This window comes from Mauremys mutica, chromosome 6, assembly GCF_020497125.1.
Source record: "Mauremys mutica isolate MM-2020 ecotype Southern chromosome 6, ASM2049712v1, whole genome shotgun sequence".
Taxonomy (NCBI): Eukaryota; Metazoa; Chordata; order Testudines; family Geoemydidae; genus Mauremys; species Mauremys mutica.
Window position 1 is genome coordinate 118,937,222 of NC_059077.1, and position 25,293 is coordinate 118,962,514.

At 48.0% G+C, this 25,293-nt stretch overlaps 1 protein-coding gene across 1 annotated transcript in view; it reads left to right on the forward strand.

The window, feature by feature from the left end:
- Window positions 1-338: 338 nt before the first annotated feature.
- The window catches only part of IGFBPL1 (insulin like growth factor binding protein like 1), a 30,788-nt gene continuing 5,833 nt past the window's right edge, over window positions 339-25,293 (forward strand). Inside the window, exon 1 of the mRNA XM_045020266.1 lies at window positions 339-837. Coding sequence (XP_044876201.1) covers window positions 339-837 — 499 coding nt within the window. The remainder of the gene's footprint in view (window positions 838-25,293) is intronic.

Genomic DNA, 25,293 nt, shown 5'->3' on the forward strand with positions numbered 1-25,293 from the left:
TAGGGGGGGGCAGGAGGTGGGCTGTCCCTGCCAGAGTTAGAGGGGGTGGGCTGGGCTGTAGGGGGGTTGGGGGCAGGCTGTCTCAGCCCCGGTTAGGGAGTGACAGGGGCTGAGCTGTGGGGGGAAGGCAGGGGCTGGGCTGTAGGGTGGGCAGGGGACGGGCTGTCCCGGCCAGGGTGGGGGGAGCAGGGGGCGGGGGCTGTCACAGGCAGGGTGGGAGGGGACGGGGGGGACTGTCCCAGCCGGGGTGGGAGAGCAGGGGGCTGGGCTGTGGGGGGGGAGTAGGGGGCTGGGCTGTGGGGGGGGAGGGGGCTGGGCTGTGGGCTGTTCCAGCCGGGATGGGGCCGCCCCCGGCCCCTGCCTGGCGGCGCTGTCCAGCGGCTGCCGCCGGTGCCGCGCGCTCCCTGCCCAGCGCCATGGCCCGGCTGGTGCCGGTGCTGCTGCTGCTGCTGCTGCTGGCGCTGGCGGCGCGGCGGGGCGCGGGCGGCGGGTGCGGGCCCTGCCGGCCCGAGCGCTGCCCCCCGGCGCGCTGCCCGGCGCCCGAGCTGGCGGCGCGGGACGAGTGCGGCTGCTGCGAGCGCTGCCTGGGCGCCGAGGGCGAGCGCTGCGGCGGGCGGGGCGCCGGGGGCCCGCGGGGGCCCCGCTGCGGCCCGGGGCTGGTGTGCGTGAGCCAGGCGCGGGGCGCGGGGGCGCCCGAGGGCACCGGCCGCTGCGTGTGCAAGGAGGACGGGGCGGTGTGCGGCTCCGACGGGCGCTCCTACCCCAGCGCCTGCGCCCTGCACCTGCTCGCCGGGCCCCGGCGCGTCCGCAAGGCGCACGACGGCGAGTGCCGGCTGGGTGAGACGGGGCTGGGGCCGGGGCCGGGGCCGGGGCCGGGCGCGGGCGGGCGGGCGGACTGACGGGCCGGGCTGTGTCCAGCTGGAGGGGACGGGCGGACCCCGGGACTGCTGCGCTCCGAGCAGGGTCCCGCTGCCTGTCGCTAGCGGGGCTGCCAGGTGCAGCGCGCGGAGCGGGCTTGGACCGACCGGGCCATGGGGTGGGGAGCAAATGCGCCGGCTGTCCAGGCCTCTGTGCCCTGCTCCCCTCCTGGGCAGCGCCTGGAAACCCCCGGGCTCAGGGGTGTCTTTCAGCCCTTGTGCAGGACCCGGCTCCCTTTGTGTTTCTAACGAGAACAGTGACACTTTCAGCACCGAGCTCTAGGCACTTTGCAAACGAAGGTTCATTCCCGTGGCTGTTTGTTTAATGTTTGAATGGTTTCCGTATGATTTAGTGTAGGTTTAAACCGGATTGTCCTTTGAGGTACCATTTCAGCCCCCAGCCTGTGTGCACTGGAGGTACAAACGACTGCACGTGCGTTTGAACAAGTCTAAGATTTTACTCACAAAAACCCATTAGGACAAGGGGGGTTTGCAGATACACTTTTCTGCCCCTGTGCGAGTGGTCGAAGTGTTGTCCTCAGCGGGGGCACATGTGTGTGAGCCCAGTCTTGCACAGGAGGCCAGGTGGAGTCTGGGGGGAGAATTTGGCCGTGTTTGTGCGGCCTCTTGTCAAGGTGAGCTGGGCAGGATGCCTCACATGTACTAGTGTGTTCTTAAGAATTGACTGTCACCATTGCGATGCCACACAGCAGCACAGCTTGGGGTGAGCGTTACAGCAGCTGGCCGGCTCACTCATACCCGTCACATGCACTGCTGGCCCCCAACGTGAGCTGTGTGTGAGGGCCAGGGTGCTGTGGATTTGTCTGAGGCTGTGGAGGTTGCAGGTTCCAGTCTCCCTTGAAGGAGTTGTTTTAATTGTACTTTAGCTCTGTGGGTGGTGGCACGGATTGGCCCTGCAGCATGCTAGGGGGAGCGGGACAAGAGCTGCAGGCTGTGGATGGGTTTGGTGGGTCAGCAAGGGGGCTGTGCTCCTCTCCTCAAGATACCCATGGGGGAGCAGGAGAAGCCTTCCTCCCCAGGGAGTAATAGCTAGAGGGGAGATTGAGGTGGGCAGATTGAGGCTGGATGGGCCAGGGAGCGCTGTGACAATGCTCCACGGGGCTCGTGGTGGGAGAAGTGGTTGTGGATACAGTCTTATGAACTGATGGGCAGGGGGCTTGATTCACCCTGTGGCTGCAGGGAGTGCATTGTGTTTTCCCCGGCGGCCAAGGGCCTCTGAGGTCCTGCCGGAGGGGAGCAGCTTTAAATCCCGCCATAAAGCTCCAGCCGCTGGCTCTGTGAAGCATTGGGATCCTGCTGCCCCTCCCAGGCCAGAGCCCCTGCTAGTCAGCCACTCTCACTGCCCGGGCTGTGCCACCCCGCTCTGGGTCCCCCACAGTGGAGTGAGAGTTACAGATGGCACAGGCCAGAGCAGCCTCTGCTCTGGAAGGTGTTTCCAACACAGGGAGCCCAGAGCAGGAATTCTGCATTGGTGAGCGGAGCCCATTCACCCTTTGTGTTTTCATCCCCCCCTCCCTTCCCAGAGCCATTAACGGAGAGAAAGGCAGCACTGCGCTTCTGAACTGGCCAGAGACATTTACCAACAAATAATAAAGCTACTTGTCAGTTCAGTGTTCTGGGTTAGATCCTGCAAGGTGCTGAGCACTCATGGCCCGATCCAGCAAAGCACTTCACCACGTGCTTAACTTTAAGCACATATGATGGGACTTACTCATGTACTCAAAGCTAAGCATATGCGTAAGTGCTTTTCTGAATCGGGGCCAGAGTGAGAAAATAATACTGAAAAGGCCAACTGAGACTATATGATCTTGAAGTATCAGTTATATGGTCTGGCAATGAATGAGTTAAGATTAGGTGCTGGTTCATTCTGTGACAATGTCACAATCCAAAAGTTTGAAGTTCTGTACCTCTAGTGCTAATTCTCTGTTCTGTTTTGCATTCCTAAAAAGTAATTTTCTGGGTTTCTTTTTGAAATGGTTCACCGGAGGGATATAAGCACATTTCTCAAAATCCTTTTCTCCAAATGCGCATGCAGGATTATTCTGTTCCTTGACTGTAACTTACTCTTCAAATAAACTAATAATACAACTAATGCCTCCGAAAGGCAAAGGTTGGTTTTTGAGCCTTTAAGTGATGAGAATTGTAGAGACATTACCTAGAGCATTAGAGAATGGAATTCCAGATTAGACATGCTCGCTTTTAATATTTTTTTAAAAATGGCTCTCTGCCTTCATATAATCAGCTTGTTTGGACAGTTAACTCTGTTAATGTTTCGGTAATTAACCTGCATTTTCAGAGTTGATAACTTGGTAATAAAAATTGACTTGGAACTGGAATTTGGCATACAAATTCTTGGCATGCTAAAAACAAAATAATTGCCATGGATTTAAAAATAAAACAGAACCATTTTGGCCACTTCAAAGTTCCTTTAGTGTTTTAAGAAAAAACAATAGAAGTTTACCAGATTTAGAGACTTTTTTTTGCACTTGAGTAACCGGAAATTTTGATTTAAATGAACTGCGGTTGGTTACTAATCTTATGAAGCTCTAATCACGTTCGGTATTTCAAAAAGGAGTTTAGATTGACCAGGAGATTTCAGTCCTTAAAATTTGACACAAGGGAATCTTTTCTTAGCAGATTCTTAATGTACAGTTAAATATGTAGATACTCAAAACGTAAAACTTTCCATGAAAGTAATGCCTAGGATAATTTTCCCTTCCTCTCCCAGAAAACTAAATACACCCCAGTGAGTCAAATCCTAAACCCTGCACAAAGCCAAAAGCACAGAGGATCTCTGCCAGAAATGCACTCTGCTCTCCACCCCCACAGCCCCAAGAAAACTGCTCCCCACCTGCTCCTGCAGCCCCAATGTTGCACTAACCTCAGAGACAAGTGCAATTCCCCTATATTGTGTAGCTGCAGACTCACTGGGCGTGCCCCTTCTGCCCCCCAAAACACCCCTGCCCATTGCTGGGGGTGGAGCCCTTTGGATTCTGCACCCTGGAGCTACAGAACTCCCTTTGCAGGCTCCCTACATGTCATCCTGCTGCATATTGAGCCTTCTGCCCTGCAGACAGATAGAGGATGGGGCGAGATGCAGGATTTGCTCCTATCCACATAATAAAATTAAGGCCCTGAAAGGTTGTCTGTGGCCCATGTGGAGTTGAAGGGGCCGGCCTGCCTGCAAGGATCCAACTGCAGGATCAGGGCCTTAATGTTGTTGTAGTTTAGGGGCAAATCTTAAGCAAGGTCACCGCGTGGGTGCCAGAGTCTGTCTGTGGATCTGATTGCAGGACCAGGGGTGCTGAAACAATTTGTGTAGTTCGGACGCTGAGAGCCATTGCACCAAACTGTTAAACCTATATACGATGGAAACCACTTGAAGCCAGGGGGTGCAGCAGCACACCCAGCACCCTTAGTTTCAGCACCTATGTGCAGGACAAAAGCCAAGCAATTCTGAGCATCCCATAAGCTATGCCAGTCTCCCTGTCCGCAACAGTGTGATCTGAGGACTGTCAGCCTTTGCACTTCCAGTCACTGGCAGATTTGTGTCACAACCACATCGTTACTGAACAATGGTTGTTAGAATAAGGCAACATTTTGTTGCATCTTCCTCTTTTTGTTTCCATAATGATGAAAATGCAACAAGGAGGGGGCATTTCTGTATAAGTGAGCACCTCATTATAGTATGACCCTAGGGCACTAATTTATTCAGCTGTAATCAGAGGGATCATTTTTAACAGTCCCCCCTGGGAGATGGGTTGTGTGCAGACTAGGTAAGCCTGGGTACCAGCTGCTTCCTTTCCTATTTGTAATCAAACCATCCCTGTGAGTTTGTTTAGTTTTTAATGAGCGTCCCTGAAGCCCAGAGAGGGAAAGGGCTCCTAAATTAAATGTGATTTGGATTCTCATTGTGTAGCTGGCACATTTCTGAGACAGAATGGTGTGCACGGAGATTGGTTTAAAATACACTTCCCACTCTGGCTTTTAAACATCCTGAACTGTAGCGGGGAACACTGGGTTATTGAAGGTTTGGACCCTGGGTGTACACTAACGGTGCTTCCTTAACTCCGCTGCCTGCCTTTTCATCAACACTTTAGTTGGGAACAAACACGTTGATTAAAAGGCTTTACCCCCTTTTCCAGAGACAAGCCCAGGTTCTTGTACAATCCTGCGGGGGAGGCTGCACTTTTACAGCAAGGAATCTCCTGTCAGATGGAACAGTCCTAAGAAGCCTTTGAGCCACTGTCACCCAGAGTGTTCTTTACAATACTCTGAATATATCAAGAATAAATGCCTGATCTCCTTTCATCTCTTCCAGCGCTTTTCATACTCCCTTTAATCCTCTCGCTGACTCAGCCAGTGAGAGATTAGGCAAAAGCTCTGCTAAATTCAGTGCCAATGTGAGCACATTTTGATATTCATAAATTAGTCTTGTACCAGTAGATCCCAGTGAGCTTGGCTTTGTCTCTACAATATTCTCTCCTCGTGATCTGTTTTAGTACTGGAATATGCAATAACAGGTGCAGGTCACGCACGCTGATTTAATGCAAATCAGATTCCATTAAAACTTTGTTACTTAAACTTTTACAAAATAGTCAACTTTGGGGCGGATGTTTTTCATGGTAGGTCTGTGCCTGAAAGTGAGTATTTTACTTGTTTCAGAGTGTTTTAAAAGTATCTGAGAAAAATCCCTCTGGCTATTTTTGAGTTATATAAAGATGGGGAGGGGATTGCATGGTTGTTCAGTGCAAACTCCGAAATGGGCCCTGCCCCTTTTTTTCCCCCACAAAGGCTGAAATGCTTTGTGCAGGCTATATTCCTCCACCAGGGTTTGCAGGTCAGAGTCAGAACAACTTGTGTTTATAACCTGATGGAGGAATATAACTTGATTTCAGCTTTCTTGACTTGTGGAAGTTTGTTATATGGGAAGGTGCTGTCAGTTGCGACTACAGCATGAGTTATTTGCCTGTAAATTTTGTGTGAGAATTTGAGTTGGCCTTATGCTCAGGGTGTTACTGAGGCCCTGGGCTTGCAGGGCCGCCCAGAGGATTCAGGGGGTCTGGGGTCTTCGGCGGCAGGGGGCCCCCGCTTCGGCGGTAATTCGGCGACGGAGGGGTCCTTCTGCTCCGGGACCCGCTGCTGAAGTGCCCCGAAGACCCGCGGCGGGGGGCCCCCGCCACCGAATTACCGCCAAAGACCCAGCACTTCGGCGGTGGGTCTCGCTTCGGCGGTAATTTGGTGGCGGGGGGTCCTTCCGCTCCGGAATTGCCGCCGAAGACCCGGAGCGGAAGAAGCTCCGGGGGCCCCGGCCCCATGAGAGTTTTCCGGGGCCCCCGGAGTGAGTGAAGGACCCCGCTCCAGGGGCCCCAAAAAACTCTCGTGGGGGCCCCTGTGGGCTTGTCCTGGTTAGCACAGATGAGCATTTTAAGGATGAAACTTATCAGTAGAAAATCTGTAAAATCTGAAATGCCACTAAAATACTTAGGAATCTAAAGAAACCAGGACAAGCATCCACTTCAGCAGTTTAAGACTACAGAAGGGAAGAAAGCAAAGAACTGACAAGCTGTAAACCAAACCAGTTGTTAGGCCCTGAGTTCTCATCTCTTCTCAACGGCTGACTGAACTTAATACCCTGGATTCTACAGCATTGTACAGTCCTTATTTCAGCCTCCCGCCCCAGATGCAGTTATTTGCCCCCAGTTACCAGATGGGTAACCGAGGCAGAGAGTTGAAAGTTGGTGTCTCGGTTTTTGTGACATGGCGATTCACCTGGATATCACAAAGGACGAACAAGCGAAGGTTAGTTAGCAGTCCCAGAGGAACACCCTCTGGGGAAGGGTCATTTGTGAAACGTTGCAGGAAAAATGCCTTCTGCCCACACTATTCCCCCCCCCCCCAGTGAATCCATTTCCTTGCCATGATGCTCCAGTGCTCTTCTTCCCCCCTGCCCACCAAGGCATCTCTGAGGGAGGGGAAATCTCTGGGCATCAAGGAGGAGCATGGAAGGATGAACTTCCTCTGGACCAGGGCCGGCTCCAGCTTTTTTGCTGCCCCAAGCAGCGAAGTGGAGAAAAAAAAAAGATAAAGCCGCAGTCGGCGGCACTTTGGCGGCAGCTCTACCGCGCCGCTTCATTCTTCGGTGGCGGGTCCTTCACTCCGAGAGGGAGTGAGGAACCCGCCGCCGAACTGCCACTGAAAACCCAGACGTGCCGCCCCTTCCCATTGGCCGCCCCAAGCACCTGCTTCCTTTGCTGGTGCCTGGAGCCGGCCCTGCTCTGGTCCCAGGCCCAGACCACTCCAGTCTCAGCATCCGACATCACTGCCTACAGGAGAACAAACATTCCGCTCTCTAGCCTACCGCTGCAGCCTCACACAGAGCTTGGAAGTGGCATGGGACACACACAGGGTATATCAACTAACATACTATGGGAGCTAGGGGCGGGTTGGTAGAGGCATCTCCTGGGGAAAGAGAAGGTACCCAGAGCAGCATACACCAGGCTTGATTTAGGTTAGGAACGACCAGGCAGGGGTGGTTTAGAGATCTAAGCATCACCTTTGGTGTTTAGTCTCCGTGGCTCTAGGATCACATCCGGAGAGGGTGGGCTCAGCCACACGTCTCCAGGAGAGAGAAACAGCTCCATTTGGTTTTCCACGCGAGCCCTTCGGACGGGAAGCTCTGCGTGTCCTGTGTGGGTAAGCTGGGGAGCAGGGCTCCTTGGAGGGCTTTACAAAGCGGGCTTTGAAAGTGTGTGACTTGGCAACGTAATAGCCTCTAAGCCTTGGGGTCGAGAGGGGCCAAGCCAGATACTTTGCAGTTGGGAATGATCATGCTCCATTTGCACTTTTCCCTTAAAAATAAAATACTCAGACTAGGTAATTCCATGCCAAAATCTGACATGAATGCAGATATTGACGTTGTATAGCCCAGCCCTCAGCGCTAGGGATTGGAGAGTGCAGACTGAAAGGGGACAGGGAGCATTTTGGCTTTATCTAGTGGCATGAGCTTGGAGCGGGGAGGTCCCGGGACTCTCATGCCATCAGGAAGCAGAGCATGGAATGCAGCTGTACAAAAACGGGCAGCTTCCATGACATCCCCCCCAAATGGTAGCAAGTGACAGTGAAATCCTGGGGTGCTCCTGCTCACGCCTCACCCTTACTGAGCTGCTGTGCACAAGTGTGAACCCAAGGAAAAGGGGGCGTGAGCCCTGGCAAAGCAGGTGTGTTTGCAGAATCCAGGCGAACATGGCATGGTCTCCCACAAGCCATGCCTAGCTCCGAACGAAAGGACTCTGCAAACCAAAGCAACTAGAGGCTGCTTTAAAGTGCTTGGCTCAGTGCTAGGACCAATCGAGCATGTGGAAAGGAAGCAGCCACTGGCAGTGATATCCAAAGATAGGTTTTTTTGCTTGGCTGCTATTCCTGATCCCTCTGCCACCACTGATGTGGGTCACCTAGACGTGGAGAGGCTTATCTGGTGCAGTGGAGGTTACCCCAGGGCCCTGGGCTCTGAAATGCTCTTGGAATTTGCTGGTGGTTCGTGGCATGACCCTTCCCCCTCACCTGGGAGATTTCCCTTAGGAAATCCATGCTGGAGTTAATACTCCTAAAGGCAGCGTCAGTACCCCTCCATGCCCTGTACTCTCCTGGGCAATGGGAGGGGAAGGGAAGGCCCAAGCAGGGAATGGGGAGCCAATGACGGCTGGAGGGAGGAGCCCTGTTAGCACATACTGCTCCCCACACCATGGTTCCAGGGTACGTGGCAGCACAGAATGGTTTCCCATGGAGCCTCACCCCGGTGAGAATTCTGAGCCACAGCCCACGCGCTCCTCCCCACAGGCAAGGTCTGAAACTCCTCCTCCAGGGTGGGGAATGGGGGTAACCCCTGGGGTGAATCTCAGTGTTTACAGCAGGAATTTCCTGTGGGAGGGAGTGATTGGATCCTTTTGGCATCACTGGGAGCTGTGGGGGCCCATTGCCTCTGACAATAAATCAAGTGTGGGCGCCTTTCTAAAAGAGACTCTAGCTCCGGCACCAGCTATGGGCTTGAACCAGGAATCTCTAGGTGGGGTTCTCTGGCCTGGGCTAAGCAGGAGGTCAGGCTAGATGGTCATAATGGTCCTCTCTGGCTTTAAAATATTAAATCAGGCCATGTATTCACGATCCTAAATATGGAAACATGCCCAGATCTTCCAAAGTATTGAGATGCCCATTGATTTCAATGGGAATTAGGTGCCCAAATACTTTTGAGGGTTTGGCCCAGGCGTGGAATATTGGTCTCTGGTTTAGTAAACCTGGCCCTAAATGAAGCGTTATCAGGCGTGCCGAACAGGCCGGCCCCAGGGTTAGTCAGTAGGAGCTGCAGGTGCCCAGTGCTTTTGCAGATCAGGACTTCCTGACTGTCTCGTATTTTTTTTAAAGGTTGGAAGTGGATTAGATGCTAGTGTTTGAAACGTTACGGCTGTCACACAGCATTACTCGGCTGCCGCATTAAGGTCTTTCAGGATTTATAATTTCTCAGCTATTTGTGAGTGTTTCTTTAAACTCTTATTCTAAAGTCTTTATTAGATCAATGTGTTGGCTGCTGAGTTTACTAGACAAGAGCGTTTTGTTATGCTAAGCGCTCCATGGCAATTCAGCCTATGAAAATCTACAGAAATTCTTTCATATCTCGGCATCTGCATGTAAAGCTTCTTGAATGTGTCATATAAAGCAAAGAGAACAATGCGCCCAGGGAGCTTGAGAACTGCCCTCCCCCACACCACCCCCCAAACTCCCAGCATTCATAGCATGGAAATTAAGGAAGGGATTGTTGTGGCTGTGAGCATGGGCTCACGTTCACCCAGGAGCGGTTATAATAATCCCTGCTTAGTAGAGGCAGCTCAACAATGCTTTAATAACATTATTCATAGCCACTTTTGGTATTGCATGTGTATCCTTAAAGAGACACCGCTACCCAAAATAGACAACATTTTCCACCTGCCCCGGAACACACTGCTAGCTGGAATCGGTGCCAGGGTCACAACTGGGAGTAAACATTTGACAGTAGCTAGATGTAAAAATAGCCTATGGGGCAGATTTGTTCCTTACTCAGGTTTGATCTGCTGGGAGTTGGCAGAAATCAAGAGTGCCTTTGTCACTCAGTAACGTAGTGCATTGTTATAGGACTTCCATTTCTTTGGGTATAATTCTCTATAACTCAGCCCTTTTATTAAGGGGAATCAAAGTAACAGGGGGGAAATAATACTATGGAATCCAGCGCTGATATTCACAGCTTATTTGTGACTACACATCACATAGAACATCTGCAGCTGAGGTTGTGCCGTGTTTCCATTATAACGTCCTAGTTTTAGAGTGTGTCAGTTTGCATGGAAGGACTCCAGGCTAAGCTCTGGCATGCTAGCTCGTGTTTGGGAACGACATCCACTCTCCAGAGCTCAAAAGAATCGATTGAACTCGCTGGCCCGCAGTCCTTCGTTTCTCCATTGCACACAGATATGGCTGTGGTCTGAGATGAGTGAGTGACCTTAATTTCCACGTGTCCTGCGTTGGTTGGTTTGAATTTTGATTGGTTTGGGCTTTTCACGGCTAACAGGTCCCACAGAAGACGTGTGTAACACAGCTTGTTTTCGGTCTGGTGTTAAAGCAGAGCGCTATTTTGCACATCTCCTGTAGGACTTGTAGACTGTTAAATGTTGTCATTTCCATAAATACACCGGGAACGGCTCATGGTTCTATTTTTAAGCAGAGTAGCTGTAACTTACTGTGTGTAAAATCTGATATTTCCATTTGCATTAAGTTGGGAATGTGACATTGAATGTTGTGTCCTCTTAGCTCTCCAGCCTGAGATGCCTTTTCATAGAATCATAGAATCTCAGGGTTGGAAGAGACCTCAGGAGGTCATCTAGTCCAGCCCCCTGCTCAAAGCAGGACCAACCCCAACTAAATCATCCCTTTTACACTGCTTTACTGGTGAACAGCAACCCCTCCAGGCTCTGCTCACTCACAGCCACTAGCATATAAAGTCACTCCCAGCTGAGTACATCAGTGCTATGCCCAGCCAGCCACAAATAGATACAGGGTGACACCCGCATATCCCTCAGTGCCAGCCGTGCCTCCCCCCAGAAGTGTGCGTCTTGTACTGCTCAGTAGCCCACTGGACAGTACAAGCTCATAGATAGCTCATCATTCCAACACTGGGTAATGATTGTGCATCAGCCCTGTTGCCCTAAGCAGAGATTCCCAAACACTTCAACCAAAACACACTGGTTTACATAAAACAATAAAACAAGTGTATTAACTGGAGAAAGATAGATTTTAAGTGATTGCAAGTATAGATGCATATAAGTCCGGATTGGTTACAAAAGAAATAAAAGGATAAACACGCAAGCTAATTCCTAAACTTTACCCAGGCTAGTAGGTTGAAAAGCAAAAAAAGCCTAAAAGCCTACAGTAGTCTGTACTGTCTGAAAAACCTCCAAGCTCGGACCACTCCCCCAGTTCAGTGATGCTTCTTTTGTCTTTCAAGGGATCTTGCTGCCGTGAGTAGAGATGGAGGGGGAAAGGTGAGGTGGAAATCACTGTCTCCCATTATATGTCCCACTCCCCTCTTTGAGGATTACCCTCCACTGGAGTGCAGACAAACAGTCTCCTGTATGTGTGAGGTCTGAAGCGTTTCTGAGATTAAATGTAAATTCTTTGTTTATACCATCCTCCCTCCTGGTGGTTGGCCAGTTAAGTAGGTATTGGCTCCTTAGCACATTGCTGGCATGCTAGTGTGCCTTTGTCTCTGAGAAAATGGTTTGTGGGTGTTACCCAGAACTACAACATCTTTCAGTAATAATCATATAGCAAAATCACATAATTTTACATGCAATGATGTTACACACATTTCAACTGGACAATAACATTCAGTAAATTATGAGTTTTCAAATGATACCTCACACGGCATACTTTGTACAAAATATATCATAACCATATAGAAGTGGTGAACATGGGATACAGGGTGTCATATGGGGTACAGGGTGTCACAGGGAAGCAGTGTCAGGTAAACTTAAATTGAAGACAGGGAAATGTCAATATTTTTGCAAAGGTAGCTTCCTATAAATGGACATTTGAAAAGACAACTTAAACCCAAACCTTGCTGGCCATTATAGTAACTGGCAATCTTGATGGACAGCTATCTGTTTTCATTCAGTTGAGTAGTTAAGTAAAGTTAGTTGTAACTACTCCCTGTGACCTAACGCAAAAGACTTCATTAAAGACAGAACTCTAGTGGTGTAATAGAGGGAATGCTATTGTAAGATACAGGCAAACCGGCACTGGTGTTGAAATGTTTTTAGAAATACGAGATGTTGTTTCTTTCTGTATCCCTCTTTATTCTGATAACGAGCATCGGGGTTCACATTCTGCCTGTTTAACTTGCTTAAACAAAGTCAAGGTATTCCCACCCGGCTGTGAAGTCTTCACAAATGTTTCATGATGGCAGTACCTCAAAAATCGGAAGACTTGTCATTTTAAAGAGTCTAGGGGCTTGTCCACACTACCGGCCGGATCGATGGGCAGCGATCGATCCAGCGGGGGTCAATTTATCGTGTCTAGTATAGACGCAGTAAATCGACTGCCAATCATTCTAGCATCGACTCCGGTACTCCACCTCAATGAAAAGTGCAAGGGGAATCGGTGGGAGAGCGTCTCCTGTCGACACACTGCAGTGAAGACACCGCGGTAAGTAGATCTAAGTACGTTAACTTCAGCTACGTTATTCACATAGCTGAAGTTGCATAACTTAGATCGACATCCCCCCCCCCCTTTAGTGTAAACCAGCCCTAAGTCACAGTGATGGGGGGGAAAGCAGCCCGATTCACCATAACCTCCTGGCAGTTTTGCACCACTCTGACAATGCAAAGCAGCTGTAAATCTAGCTTGGGGTGGTTGAAATTCCAATCCAGCTTCAATCCTGAAGAGCCAGTTTGTCCAATGCAGTCACAGAAAGCCACAGAATAAGGTCCTGATGTGTGATTGTGTCAGTGCATTACGTTGCACCAGTAACGATGTGAGTCATGGGACTACACCTTCACACTGCAAAGATGACAATGCACTCTGAAGTTGTTGGCTCTCAGTTATTTGGTGTCTGTGTAGTTAGAATTGTAATGGACTAAACAGTGATGGTGCACCTTGGAAATAAGTGAGACGTGCAGGGTGTGTCGGAGTGTATGAGGAAAGTGCATGTGCTTTCTAATGCAAAGGCCCTGACAGCCAAACAGGGGAAATGAATGAATATTATGCATGCCCTCCAGCAAAAAATTACACTGAGGGGGAAAGGATCATTCGTACATGAATAAAAAGGAATCTGGGTTAGAAAGAAAACACAAGTGAGGACTAAAACCATGTGCAGAATGAAGAGTATAAATGCTTTACTGGATGAACACAAGTGTGGAATGGAAGGACTTGACCTCAGAGGTTAAATAAATATATTTTAAAGTACGGGTAACAGGGAAAAGAGCTAGTGTAAAACATGAAACCCATTCCATGACTTGGTGCTCGGTGGTCCGGGGAGGCTGCTATCATTCTAATGTCATGGCCTAGTTAAGTTAACAGAACTATGCCTGTTTACACCATCTGAGGATCTGGGCTGATGGCTGCAAAGGATACAACCAAACCTAAATTCTCCCTTGCTAGACAGGAGAAATATTAGAGGGAATCTGGATAATGCTGGAGCAAGTGATCAAGAAACTAGAACCATGGGCGGGGGGCATTAAAGGCTGGGGGAGACTAAGTCTCCCCCTAATCCAGGCCATGTCCCCACCCACACTCTGCCCAGAGGCTCCGCCCTTGCTCCCCCTCTCCCTTGAGGCCAGCAGAGGGTCAGCTCCAGCTGGCGGCCTGGAACTCGGGGCTCAGGCTGATGGCCAGGGGCAGGGTTGGGCCAGAGGCAGCCTGGGGCGGATGGCTGGGATGGGCCAGCCAGGGCTCCTCCAGCCAGGGGAGGGGGTTCGGGTCTCCAGCAGGCAGGGGAGCAGGGCCTCAGGTGGAAGGGGCAGGTCCGGGGGGCTAGATTCCCTGAATGGGGGGGGGGTTCATCTGCCACCCATGACTGGAACATATGAAGACTGACGACTGGCATTGAGGAAGTGAACAAGAACAGGAGCCTTTAACAAGTTTAATTAAAGCTGCTCTGGAAATGGAACAGGAGAGAACTATCAACTGAAGAGAAAATAATGGAACTCTTCCATCGAGGAACAGAGAGGAAATCTAGGTCACTGGAGACTGGTAGCTGCACACTACATTCTGCCAGTGGAAGAGATAGCTGAAGTAGTTGGGTCTTCACTAGAGCTGAGCAAATACTTGATAGTTTGGTTCAGTAGCCAGACTGAAAAACGTCCCCCCTCCTGGCCCCCAGTGTGGTTTGTTTCAAAGCAAAACTGAATTTTTCTTGCTGAAACAAACAACCAAAAAGGTTGTTCAAGTCAAATGAAATGTTTTGAACATCATTTTGAAACGAAATGTTGATTTGAAATGCAATGTCAGAATGAACTGACATTTCAAAAGATAGAGGTTTTCCAAGTTATTTTGGCTGAAAATGTTCCTGAATTCACAAATAGTTTTGAGGCCCTGAAAAATGCATTATTTAGCAAATGTACTATTTGCTGAAATGTTTTTGCCCAGTTCTGTGCATCTCTCATGTGTGATGGGGCCCAGGTGGGTTAGTAGCTTGTGGCACAGTCTTGTAAAATACTAGTGGAGTGCCACAAGGACTGGCACCGAGACAACTGTGCTGGCTTCAAATATCCGTGCTGGCAAGAAGGGTCGTGCAACAAGGTGGCAGAATTAGCAGATAGCGCTCTGCCTGGAGTCTCACGCAGAGACTGTGGGTTTAGGAGCACGGAAAGATGGTGACACCTCAGACCCTGCCTCTCTTCCTTCCACACATGCCTGATTTGACTGACCTTGATTAACCCCTGCTGTGCTGCACAGATGCACCCAGCTTGTGTACATCGGAGTCTCCCATTAATCTCCATTGCGAAGATCTAACAGATGGATAGTGGCTAGTCGGAGAAATCAGAGTGCTGCACCAATTGACGGCCTAGGGCCACCTCCCATATGCCAAGGAAAGTGTCCTGCTAGCCCCTGGTGACTGTGAAGTTCAGGGCCTGTGGTAGGAGACAGTCACCACTGCAGTCTGACATACAAAACGTGTATTACATCCAGGGGCGGCTCTAGACATTTTGCCGCCCCAAGCACAGCAGGCAGGCTGTCTTCCGCGGCTTGCCTGCAGATGGTCCTCCGAAGCCGCGGGACCAGCGGACCCTCCGCAGGCATGCCGCAGAAGGCAGCCTGCCTGCCACCCTCGCAGCGCCGGCAGAGCGCTCCCCGCGGCTTGCTGCCCCAAGCATGCGCTTGGCGTGCTGGGGCCTGGAGCCGCCCCTGCTTACATCACCTCTTTTGCTTGAAGGCCTTTTATTAGGTCCTGCCCAGTTCCCATAGTTTGAGAAGTTGGAGGATCCCAGGCCATGGCAATATTCATTTATTTCATTATATCCGGCGTACCTAAGACACCAGCCATCTGTAAAGAACACCAGAAATATCACACACACACAGGTCAATCTGACGATACAGGATTTCTCAAGCCCTGAAAATAAGTGTCACTGTCAGTTCAACCCCAATCACACACCTCCTCCTAGAGAAACAGACAGTGTTTTGCATCAGACACCTGGAGAAATGGCTGGTTTAGCATTGTGTCATGAAGGCCACAAAGTGTGTCAGAAAACAGGCAGGGGTGCGTATTCATTACCCATTGTTGGAATGGCTGACTGACTATGAGTTTGTACGGTCCAGGGGGCTGCTGAACAGGACAAGATGCACATTTCTGGGGAGCCAGGCTGGGACTGAGGGACATGCGGGTATCGCCCCATATATAGTTCATGGATGGCTGGGCCCTAGCCCCGTATATAGTTCATGGATGCAGCCCTTAGCGTTCATGTATTCAGCTAGGGGCTGCATGGGGTTTGCTATTCACCAGCAAAGCTGTATAAAAGACATCCCCAGGCTGGTGGCTTAAGGGGACACTACTGTTCAACAGTCCAGATTGTACCCTGGGAAATGTCACAGTAGGTCGATACCATCACCTAGAATTGTTTGCAGCACTGCATTCAGGGCTGGCTGTGACACACCGTTAAATCTGCTCCTTGAGAGAGGCACTGCTCAGTAAGCCGCCGAAAGACTCCATTCTGTACTCCCTGAAGTTTCTGAGTGGTTCAGGTGTAGTCCCCAATATACTGCATTGAAGTAATTCAGTCTGGACATGAGAAAGGTTTAGATAAGCATAGCAAGGTTCACATCCACCAGGAATGGCTCCAGCCTGCTAGCCAAGCACAGAATGATAAAAGCACTGTTGCTATCGGGACGTCTGGAAGCAGCTGAGGAAGCAACAAGACCCCTCCAGGTGTGTAACACAAGTTGAGCAGCCTCCCTTGGGGAAAAGAAGCCTGTATTGCAAACTTCATCTCCATTGTCTGCTCAAAACAATGGCTCTTTCTGGCATGAAAATAGGGGTTAGAAATGGAAGTGCCAGCTCATCCGTAATTACATAGTTGCTACTGAGATGGGATAGTACTGATGGTGCTAAACACTTTCCAGATGTTCATTTACCAGATGTGCAGAGGGGCTAGGGAGAGTCAGAATTATTTGAAATAATCTGTTTCAGGCAAGGATCAGATAGGAAATATTGTTATCCAAGAATTTTAATGTTGCCTTTAAAGAAGCTGTTTGAATGTGAACTGGAAATATCTTTTGGGTTTGTCTGTCTTTTTCTCCTCCTTTTCTGTTCTGAACTGCTGAGATTCTGTGTTGCAAGGGATCATGGGACATGCCACATTGCTTTATTCTGACTGAAAATATTTAGAGGTTCATCCTCAAGGCCCAAATAACCTTTGGGTTTTAGTGTAGCTTGTAGTATGGGATTATTTCTGCATTAAGCTGCTCGTTCCAGAAAAGATCTCAGTCCATCTCTCTCTTAGACGGTTTTGCACTTGCCCCCGTCAGCACAGTATCGGCATCCCTCACACCTTAATTATGTTGACAAAGGGGAATTCCTGGAGCCTTCTGCCTGTCTGCTTTTGTTCATGTGGGCACTGTTTGGGGTTGTGTTGCATTGTGAATGTCGTTCCGGTTATGGTGTGAAGGCTTTATCAAAGGGGAAGGCCTGACAGCTTTTCCTGACGATGACCAGACTCTGCATTGAGCGAATCTCTTTTGAAGTTGGTGTCACAGCTAGATCCTCTCAGCTCTGAACCCCCTATCTCTGGCTCTCACGTGCGTCATCCTGGGTTCTCTGAGCCACGTTTTCCCAGAGGAGCGGCGCTGTCTTGGCATTTCATAGATGGAAATGCAGCCTCGATAATGAAGCTGGGACCTGGTCCACTAATGACTCCGACATTCAGGACATTCTGGTAGTGGAAACGACGTGGGGCCACTTTAGGGCTCATAATGACCTAGGCCAGGCAGGAGGTGGACAGCTGCATTGTTTTAATCTGCTAGAGCCTTTGCATTGCTTTCGTCGTCAGCACCAGCTACAGCAAGTTACAGGCATCCTGCATGGCCAGCGATGGATCGCCGTGGGCGGGTCCTTGTCTGGCAGGCAGAGGTGACGTTTCTGAGCGAGCTGGAGATGGAAGAAGGCATTTTGAGTCATAGATTCTCTCGGATCACATGAGCTCAGTGATGAGTTAGATAGGACCCCAAGCCCTCACGCTACGTTGTTGACCGTGGTCTGTTCGCGTTCAGTGGGAGAGGGGAACAGCATCTTGGCTACTTGAAAGCGTTTCCCTCTTTCCAACCAGCACATCTGCAGTTATGCCCAGGCTGAGTTAAACCAGATGCTCGTCCTCTGGGACCTGCTTCTTGGGGGCATCGTGACAATAAGGTGTGCGCTCCTGACAGGTTCATGTCATGTATGGTTACATTCTTCCAGCCGGCTTGTCTCCGCAGTGACTCTCTGAAGTAATCCTAAGGGAAGGATAAGTGAGAGAGTCGTGTTTGGCAAACTCAGTGACGGTACTGGGCCAAACAAAATTACCAAGTGTTTGGGATTCCAAACCGACTGAACCTGAAGGCTGCCCCAAGACACTCTGTCAGTAACGAAGCCTTTCAGCTCAGGTTTTGTCACTGCAGAAGTTTAAGTAACAAGGGCATAAAAGAGACAAAGAGAAAGCCTTCACGCATGAGAGCAATTCAAATGCTATTCAGTTTCAAATGCAGCACTGCAGTTAGCCGAATTAAGTTACTTCATGTTTGGCATTAGAACTGTAATTTCAATACTGATTAGCACAGATCATTAGCATTTGCCTTTTTATTCATGTGTCTGATTATGAACAGAATCTGTTTATTTTTCCAGATTGTATATATTATAGGTTAACAATATCTTGAACTTTACAAAACTCTGAGGTTTCCCATAATTATTTTTTGTTATGTTTCATGATAAAACCATCACCACCATATTAGGAGATTATAGCAGCTGCTGCTATTAACCTAAAAATTCCCTCATAGACTTAAAGGCCAGAAGAGACCATCATGATAATCTAGTCTGACCTCCTGCACATCGCAGGCCACAGAACCTCATCCACTCACTCCTATAACAGACACCTGACCTCTGGCTGAGTTACTGAAGTCCTCAAATCTTGATTTAAAGACTTCAAGTGACAGAAAATCCACCATTTACTCTAGTTCAAACGAGCAAGTGACCCCTGCCCCATGCTGCAGAGGAAGGTGAAACCCCCTCAGGGTCTCTGCCAATCTGACCCTGGGGGAAATTTCTTCCTGACCCCCCAATATAGCAATCAGTTGGACCCTGAGTATGTGGGCAAGACCCACCATCCAGACGCTTGGCAATGAATTCTCTGTAGTTTAGTGCCCTATCTCCAGCCTTTGGAGATATTTGCTAAAAGCATTCACAGATGGGTCATATGCCATTGTAGGTAACCTCATCGTACCATCCCCTTATCAAGTTCAGTCTTGTAATTTTTCCCCCCACAGCTCCCCTGGGAAGGCTGTTCCAGAATTTCACTCCTCTGCTGGTTAGAAATTTTCATATAATTTCAAGCCTGAACATGTTGATGGCCAGTTTACATCCATTTGATCTGGTGCCAACATTGGCCTTTAACTTAAATAACTCTTCTCCCTGCCTGATATTTATCCCTGTGATGTATTTATAGAGCGCAATCATATCTCCTCTCAGCCTGCTTTTGGTTAGACTAAACAAGCCAAGCTCCTTAAATCTCTTCTTGTAAGGTAGGTTCTCCATTCCCCTGATCATCCTTGTAGCCCTTCTCAACCTGTTTTGGTCCAGTTTGAAATCATCTTTCTTAAACATTGGAGACCAGAACTGCACACAGTGTTCCAGATGAGGTCTCACCTCTGCCGTGTACAATGGTACACTTCCCTCTCTCTACTGGAAATACCTCGCCTGATGCATCCTAGGACTGCATTAGCCTTTTTCACGGCCACATCTCATTGGCAGCTCATAGTCATCCTGTGATCAACTAATACACCCAGGTCTTTCTCCTCCTCTGTTGCTTCCAACTGATATGTCCCCAGCTTATAGCAAAAATTGTTGTTGTTAGTCCCTGAGTGCATGACCTTGCACTATGATCTGTTCAATTTCATCCCATTTCTATCACTCCATTTTTCATGATTTTCCAAATCATCTTGTATAATATTCCAGTCCACCTCCATATTGGCAATAACTCCCAGCAGTGGGTCATTCACAGATTTTATTAGCACATGCCCACTTTTTGTGCCAAGGTCATGAATGAAAACATTAAATAAGATTGGTCCCAAGACCGATCCCAGAGGAACTCCACTGGTAACCTCCCCGCCCAGCTGGACAGTTCACCTTTCAGCATGACCCACTGTAGTCTCCCCTTCAACCAGTTCCTTATTCACTTTTTGAGTCTCATATTAATCCCCATCTTCTCCAATTTAACTAATAATTTCCCATGTGGAACTGTATCAAATGCCTTCCTGAAATCCAGGCAGATTAGATCTGCTGCTTTTTCTGTGTCTAGAAAACTGGTTATCTTCTCTCAAGTTGGTCTGGAACGATCTACCTTTTGTAAAACCATGTTGTATTTTATCCCAATTACGGTTTACCTCTATATCTTTAATTAGTCTCGCTTTCAAAATTTGTTCTGACCTTGTGCACAATTGAGGTCAGATTAATGAGCCTGTAGTTTCCAGGATCATTTTTTCCCCCTTCCTTAACTATAGGTACTGTACTATATTTGCAATTCTCCACGCATAGGATACGACCCCTGAGTTTATGGATTCATTAAAAACCCTTGCTAATGGGCTTACCATTTCCCTATTAAAACATCAGTCAAAAGCTTTGCCCAACAAACAGCTCTTGGATATGCCCAAAGTCAGCACCATTTTTTAATATTTTTCATTCCGTCTTTCAAACAATTGAGTGTGCAAACAAGCTGTATTCGGTATTCTCCTCCCAGTCCCATGAAAAGCTTTTCTCTGCCTTCAGCTGATGGCCTTATTCTGCCCTGAGGTGCAGGTGCAGAACTGCCATTGCTGTTTAATGTTGTATAGGACTTTCCATGGTGCTCATTTCTATACCTGAGAACCTGGGGTACCTTGTGAATACCCCATAACAGAGGGGAAATCTTCCTTCCTTTTTACAGCTGGGGCTGGAGGCAGAAAGATAGAGTATCTTTACATTGCAGTCAGGCATGCCCCAGCTGTAGACATACCCCAGCTACCTTTGATCTGGCTAGCGCAAATAACAATGGCTGTTAAGCCGTGGCAGCATGGGGAACCACTCGAGTGCACAGCCAGAGTCCTGTAAGGAGCCAAACACATCACTGGTCTTCCACCAACATGCATACTTAAATCCTGCCCAGCGTGGCAGTGTGCCCCAGGTGACCTCTTGAAGTCCCTTCCCGCCCTACATTTCTATGATCCAGGGAGTTTGTATCTGTGTTCTTTTGTTTAAATAACAAAGGATACAACAGCATGTCCTAAATATATGTTCATTGCCGTGTTTTTAGAATATTGGATCATAATTTGCACATGATTTAGTGGCTACTTTTTGGTTATTTTTTTTTCTTGCTGTGACTTTACACCCTGTATTCTCCATAGAAATGTGCTTATGATATGAATATGGCATAACTAAGATATGTTTGGTACCAGAGATGGCTTTAGGCCGATTCCCCGATTCCTGTGAACCGGGCCCCACGCCTCAGAGGGCCCTGCAGTGTCCGGAAGAGGGGCCCCACAAAGTAAGGCCACGGAAGACAACTGCTGCCGAGGAAGGACCCTCCGGCGAAGTGCTGCCGGAAACAGCGGCAACTGATTGAGCTGCCACTGAATTTCCACCGCTGTCTTCTGTGGCAGCAAAAATCGCTGCCGCTGGCTTTGGCAGCAGCTCTTTCGAATCGGGCCCCGCAAGTCCCAAAGCCGACCCTGTTTGATACAACATGGGTCATGCGAGATATCATTGGAAAGGTTCTGATTTACTGAATGTGGTTATCCAATCTGTAGGCCTGTATCATTTCTGTATCTAAAGTTAGGAATATTGGCTATGTAACAATTACAACTGTGCGTGTACCTGGGAAACACCCGCCAGGCAGCAGGCCATCAGCCTGGATGGGCCATTAGGAAGAAAGAGTTGAGCCCAGGCTGGAAAAGGGATCTGGTCTGTGAATATGGTGTCTGAAGATTTAAGCTCCAAGCAGGGTAGCTAACCTTCAAGAATTTTTACATCCTGCCCAAAAGCAACATTTAGGGTGAGAAATTACTTTTTGAAACCAGCCTCTTTAAAATCTTAAGCTTAGTATGTGTCGAAGAAAAACTCAGTTCTCGCTTTTTGTTTGGGTGCAGCAAAATCAAATACTTTATTATTTCTCCAGTAATTACAATGGAGGGAGAGAGTGCCATAGGACACAGGGTCACCCCAGTCCCGGACAGGTCTCTCAACTGGTAAACAATTACATCAAGCCTTTATACCTTTGTTACAGACAATTTCTAGCAATCATGGAGACAGTAAAAAGCAACAAATACATTTTGTTTATACATAGCAGAAAGGCTTATCTTATTTGTCTCACTCCTAAGAAAAGCAAGCCTGCATTTTGGTTAGTGACTGCAAGGTTGTAATAACTTTGTACACAGTTCTTGTCCTGTCGCCTCGCACTATCTTTGCTCCTACAAGTCTCACGTCATTAGGGTTACAGTATGGCCTGACTCTTGCTAACTGACTGACACACATTAAAATCCCCTTCAAATCCTTATTGAAGCTTTCCCTGCTTCCACATATGTGTGTTGTGTTTTATTTGCTTAGTAATCTGCTTTGTTCTGTTTGCTATCCCTTATAATCACTTAAAATCTGCCTTTTGTAGTTATTAAGATTGGTTTTGTTTATTATAAAACCCAGCTTGTGCCATTTATAACTGGGGGAGACAAGAAGTTGTGCATATCTTCCTCCACATTGAGGGAGGGGACACATTTCTGAGCTTAGCTGGTATAGATTTCTCTACAGTGCAGGACAATCTTATTTTGGGTTTACACCCCAAAGGAGGTGTGTGCTGGGTGAATCCCCGAGCTGATTCTTCCCACACAGCTGATCTCAGTGTCTCTCTGTCCATTTGCAGCTGGGTATGTCCCTACCTGTGCGTGTGCCGGAGAAGGCTTGAGGGCCTGGCACAGCTAAGACAGGGTGAGGAAACCCAGGCTAGTGGAATGGGCAGAACCAGTGAAACCCTAGCACATCAGGTGGCATCCTGGTTGAGGGGTCCAGCCTGTCACAGGCATGTTTTTAGAATATTGGATCATAATTTGCACATGATTTAGTGGCTACTTTTTGGTTATTTTCTTCTTGCCTACATGAGGCATAAATAAGAACTCATTGATAAGGAAATAACTAAAGTGTTGCACTGAGAAGGATTTTAAAACTGTAACCTTTCCTGCCTTGACACTTGCATATTGAAAATCTTTTATAAACATTGATGAACTAAAAGCAGGCATTAGGTGCAGTACATCAGCTACGCAGTGGACTCCTGACAATTCATCCTGAAAGCCCCAGTGTATCAGAAATCACTTATCGTAATACTCCCGATTCAGTTCTGCAATCTATCATAATGTGCAACTTTTCTCCCCAAAAGCTTCAATTTACATGCAAGGATAACAGTATCTTAAAGCAGATGTGTGCCATTAAGTTATTAGAGCATCAGAATGCTTGGAAGCAGAAGGGACTCAGCAGGTATTAATCTTTGAATCCAAAGGGAATTACTCCACATTCTGTATAGGATGCTTTGTCTTCTTACAGACTCAATTAAGTAGCATTACTGCATAGATTCATTTGTCAATGGTAATTTTAAAGATGGAGTACCTTGTAACAGATGGTCTTTTTTCCTTTTCTTTTATTTTCCAAAGAGTGATGTGTCCTATGCCAGCTGCCAAAGGGAAAAAATAGCCTATGTTCATACCAGCTGAGTTCACACAGTATTCAATATTCTGCATGCGTCCACGTACTGAATAGAGATCAAAAGTAGTATCAGGTGCCAAGCGTGATGGGTCCACACAATGGGATCCCATGATGTGAACTCTGGAGATCTGAGCTTTAATTTGGCAGGCAATACTAGAAATCATAACTGGAGTGACAATGAGTTCCTGGATATTGACAGAGCTCAAAGATTTTCTCCTGGGCTAATTGTCTTCTGAGGAGGAGGAGTGCTGCTGGTGGGGAATCCAGGGTGACTGTTTCTAAATTACCTTTCTTTGTACTGGCAGTAAATGCTAGTGGAAAATTGGCTTACTTTGGCAAGGGTGCACCCTCTGAGGATGACTGCTATTGTTCATAAATGTTGCTATAGATACTGATAAAACTAAAAGAAAAATGGGAAATATGGTAAAACTAAAACACCTGAACCTCACTAAGGCCTTGTGTTGTAAGTCCCTTCCTCTCTTCTCTCAACAGATGTAAATCTTTGTTCTGTGGCCATTCAAAAGACTTGTTAGATAGTGTTAATTAGAAATGTAGTCCTGAAATACTATTCTTTATATTGCACATTTGTTGGCATTGCGATATTTTGTCAATGGCTTTTGTTTAAGACGCTGCTACCCATGATAAGAGATTTGTCATGACTGTGTTTTAAAAAGCTAAAATAATAAGTTTGTACTGCTAATGGCTGTACGGCCCTTAGGTCATAATCCTGCAAAGATTTGCATGCATATTTAATTTTATGCCTGTGTAAGCCCATTGGTTTCAATGGGCCTACTCACTTGTGTAAAATTAAGCTTGTGTCTTTGCAGGATCAAAGTACAGTTTTAGGTAACTGAGAGCTCTGAGAGCACCGACAGTGATCTCTTTCAGCATCAGTGATACAGTCCACAACAACAACAATTCATGAAATAGCTTCTTTTTTCAAATGCCCCCTCTGGGAGCATTGTTCTGTGTGAGATTGTCTTTAGGCCTGCCTGAAATGTGGCGCTGTACGATCCCTGCTGTGCTCGGAAAACCTGGGCCAAATTCTCCTGCGAGATGGCCATTACTTTGAACAGGAATATTTTGAAAACCAAAGTAAATTTGGATTATGTCGCATATAGAACCCTGTAATCCTAAATTTACCAAAATCCGTTATATTCTTCTAGCCTGTTTTAAGCATACAATCTGCAAACAAAGTGGGTGAGGTAATTCTCTCTCTCACCAGCAGACGTTGGTCCCATAAAAGATATTCCCTCACCTACCTTGTCTCTCTAATATCCTGGGACTGACACGGCTACAACGGCACTGCATTCAATCTGCAAACAAATCGGTTGCTCCAACTAAAGGGGTAGAAAATGGTTTAATAGAAATCTGGATGCAGCCTTAACTGTGCCATCTCCAGGATAACCTAACATCTGAAATGCATTCTTTCCATTTCCAAATTATGTGTAACTGAGTTCAGGGTTTGGTGTAGTTTGTCTCACAGTGTACTTCCTTCCTAGGAATACAGTAGCTGTTCAGTGGTCAGAACTAGGCATTTAAGGCCCTGATCCTGCAGCGAGGTGTATGTCCCATTGACTTCCGCTCACACACACCTCACTGGAGGACTGGAACATAAACAAACTAGGGAAATACAACCTAGATGGAGCTACTATAAGGTGGCTACAGAACTGGTTAGAAAACCGTTTCCAGAGAGTAGTAAATGGTTCACAGTCGTGCTGGATGGGCATAACGAGTGGGGTCCCTCAGGGATCGGTTCTGGGTCCAGTTCTGTTCAACATCTTCATCAGTGATTTAGCTAGTGGTATAGAGAGGACACTTATAAAGTTTGCGGACGATACCAAGCTGGGAGGGGTTGCAAGTGCTTTG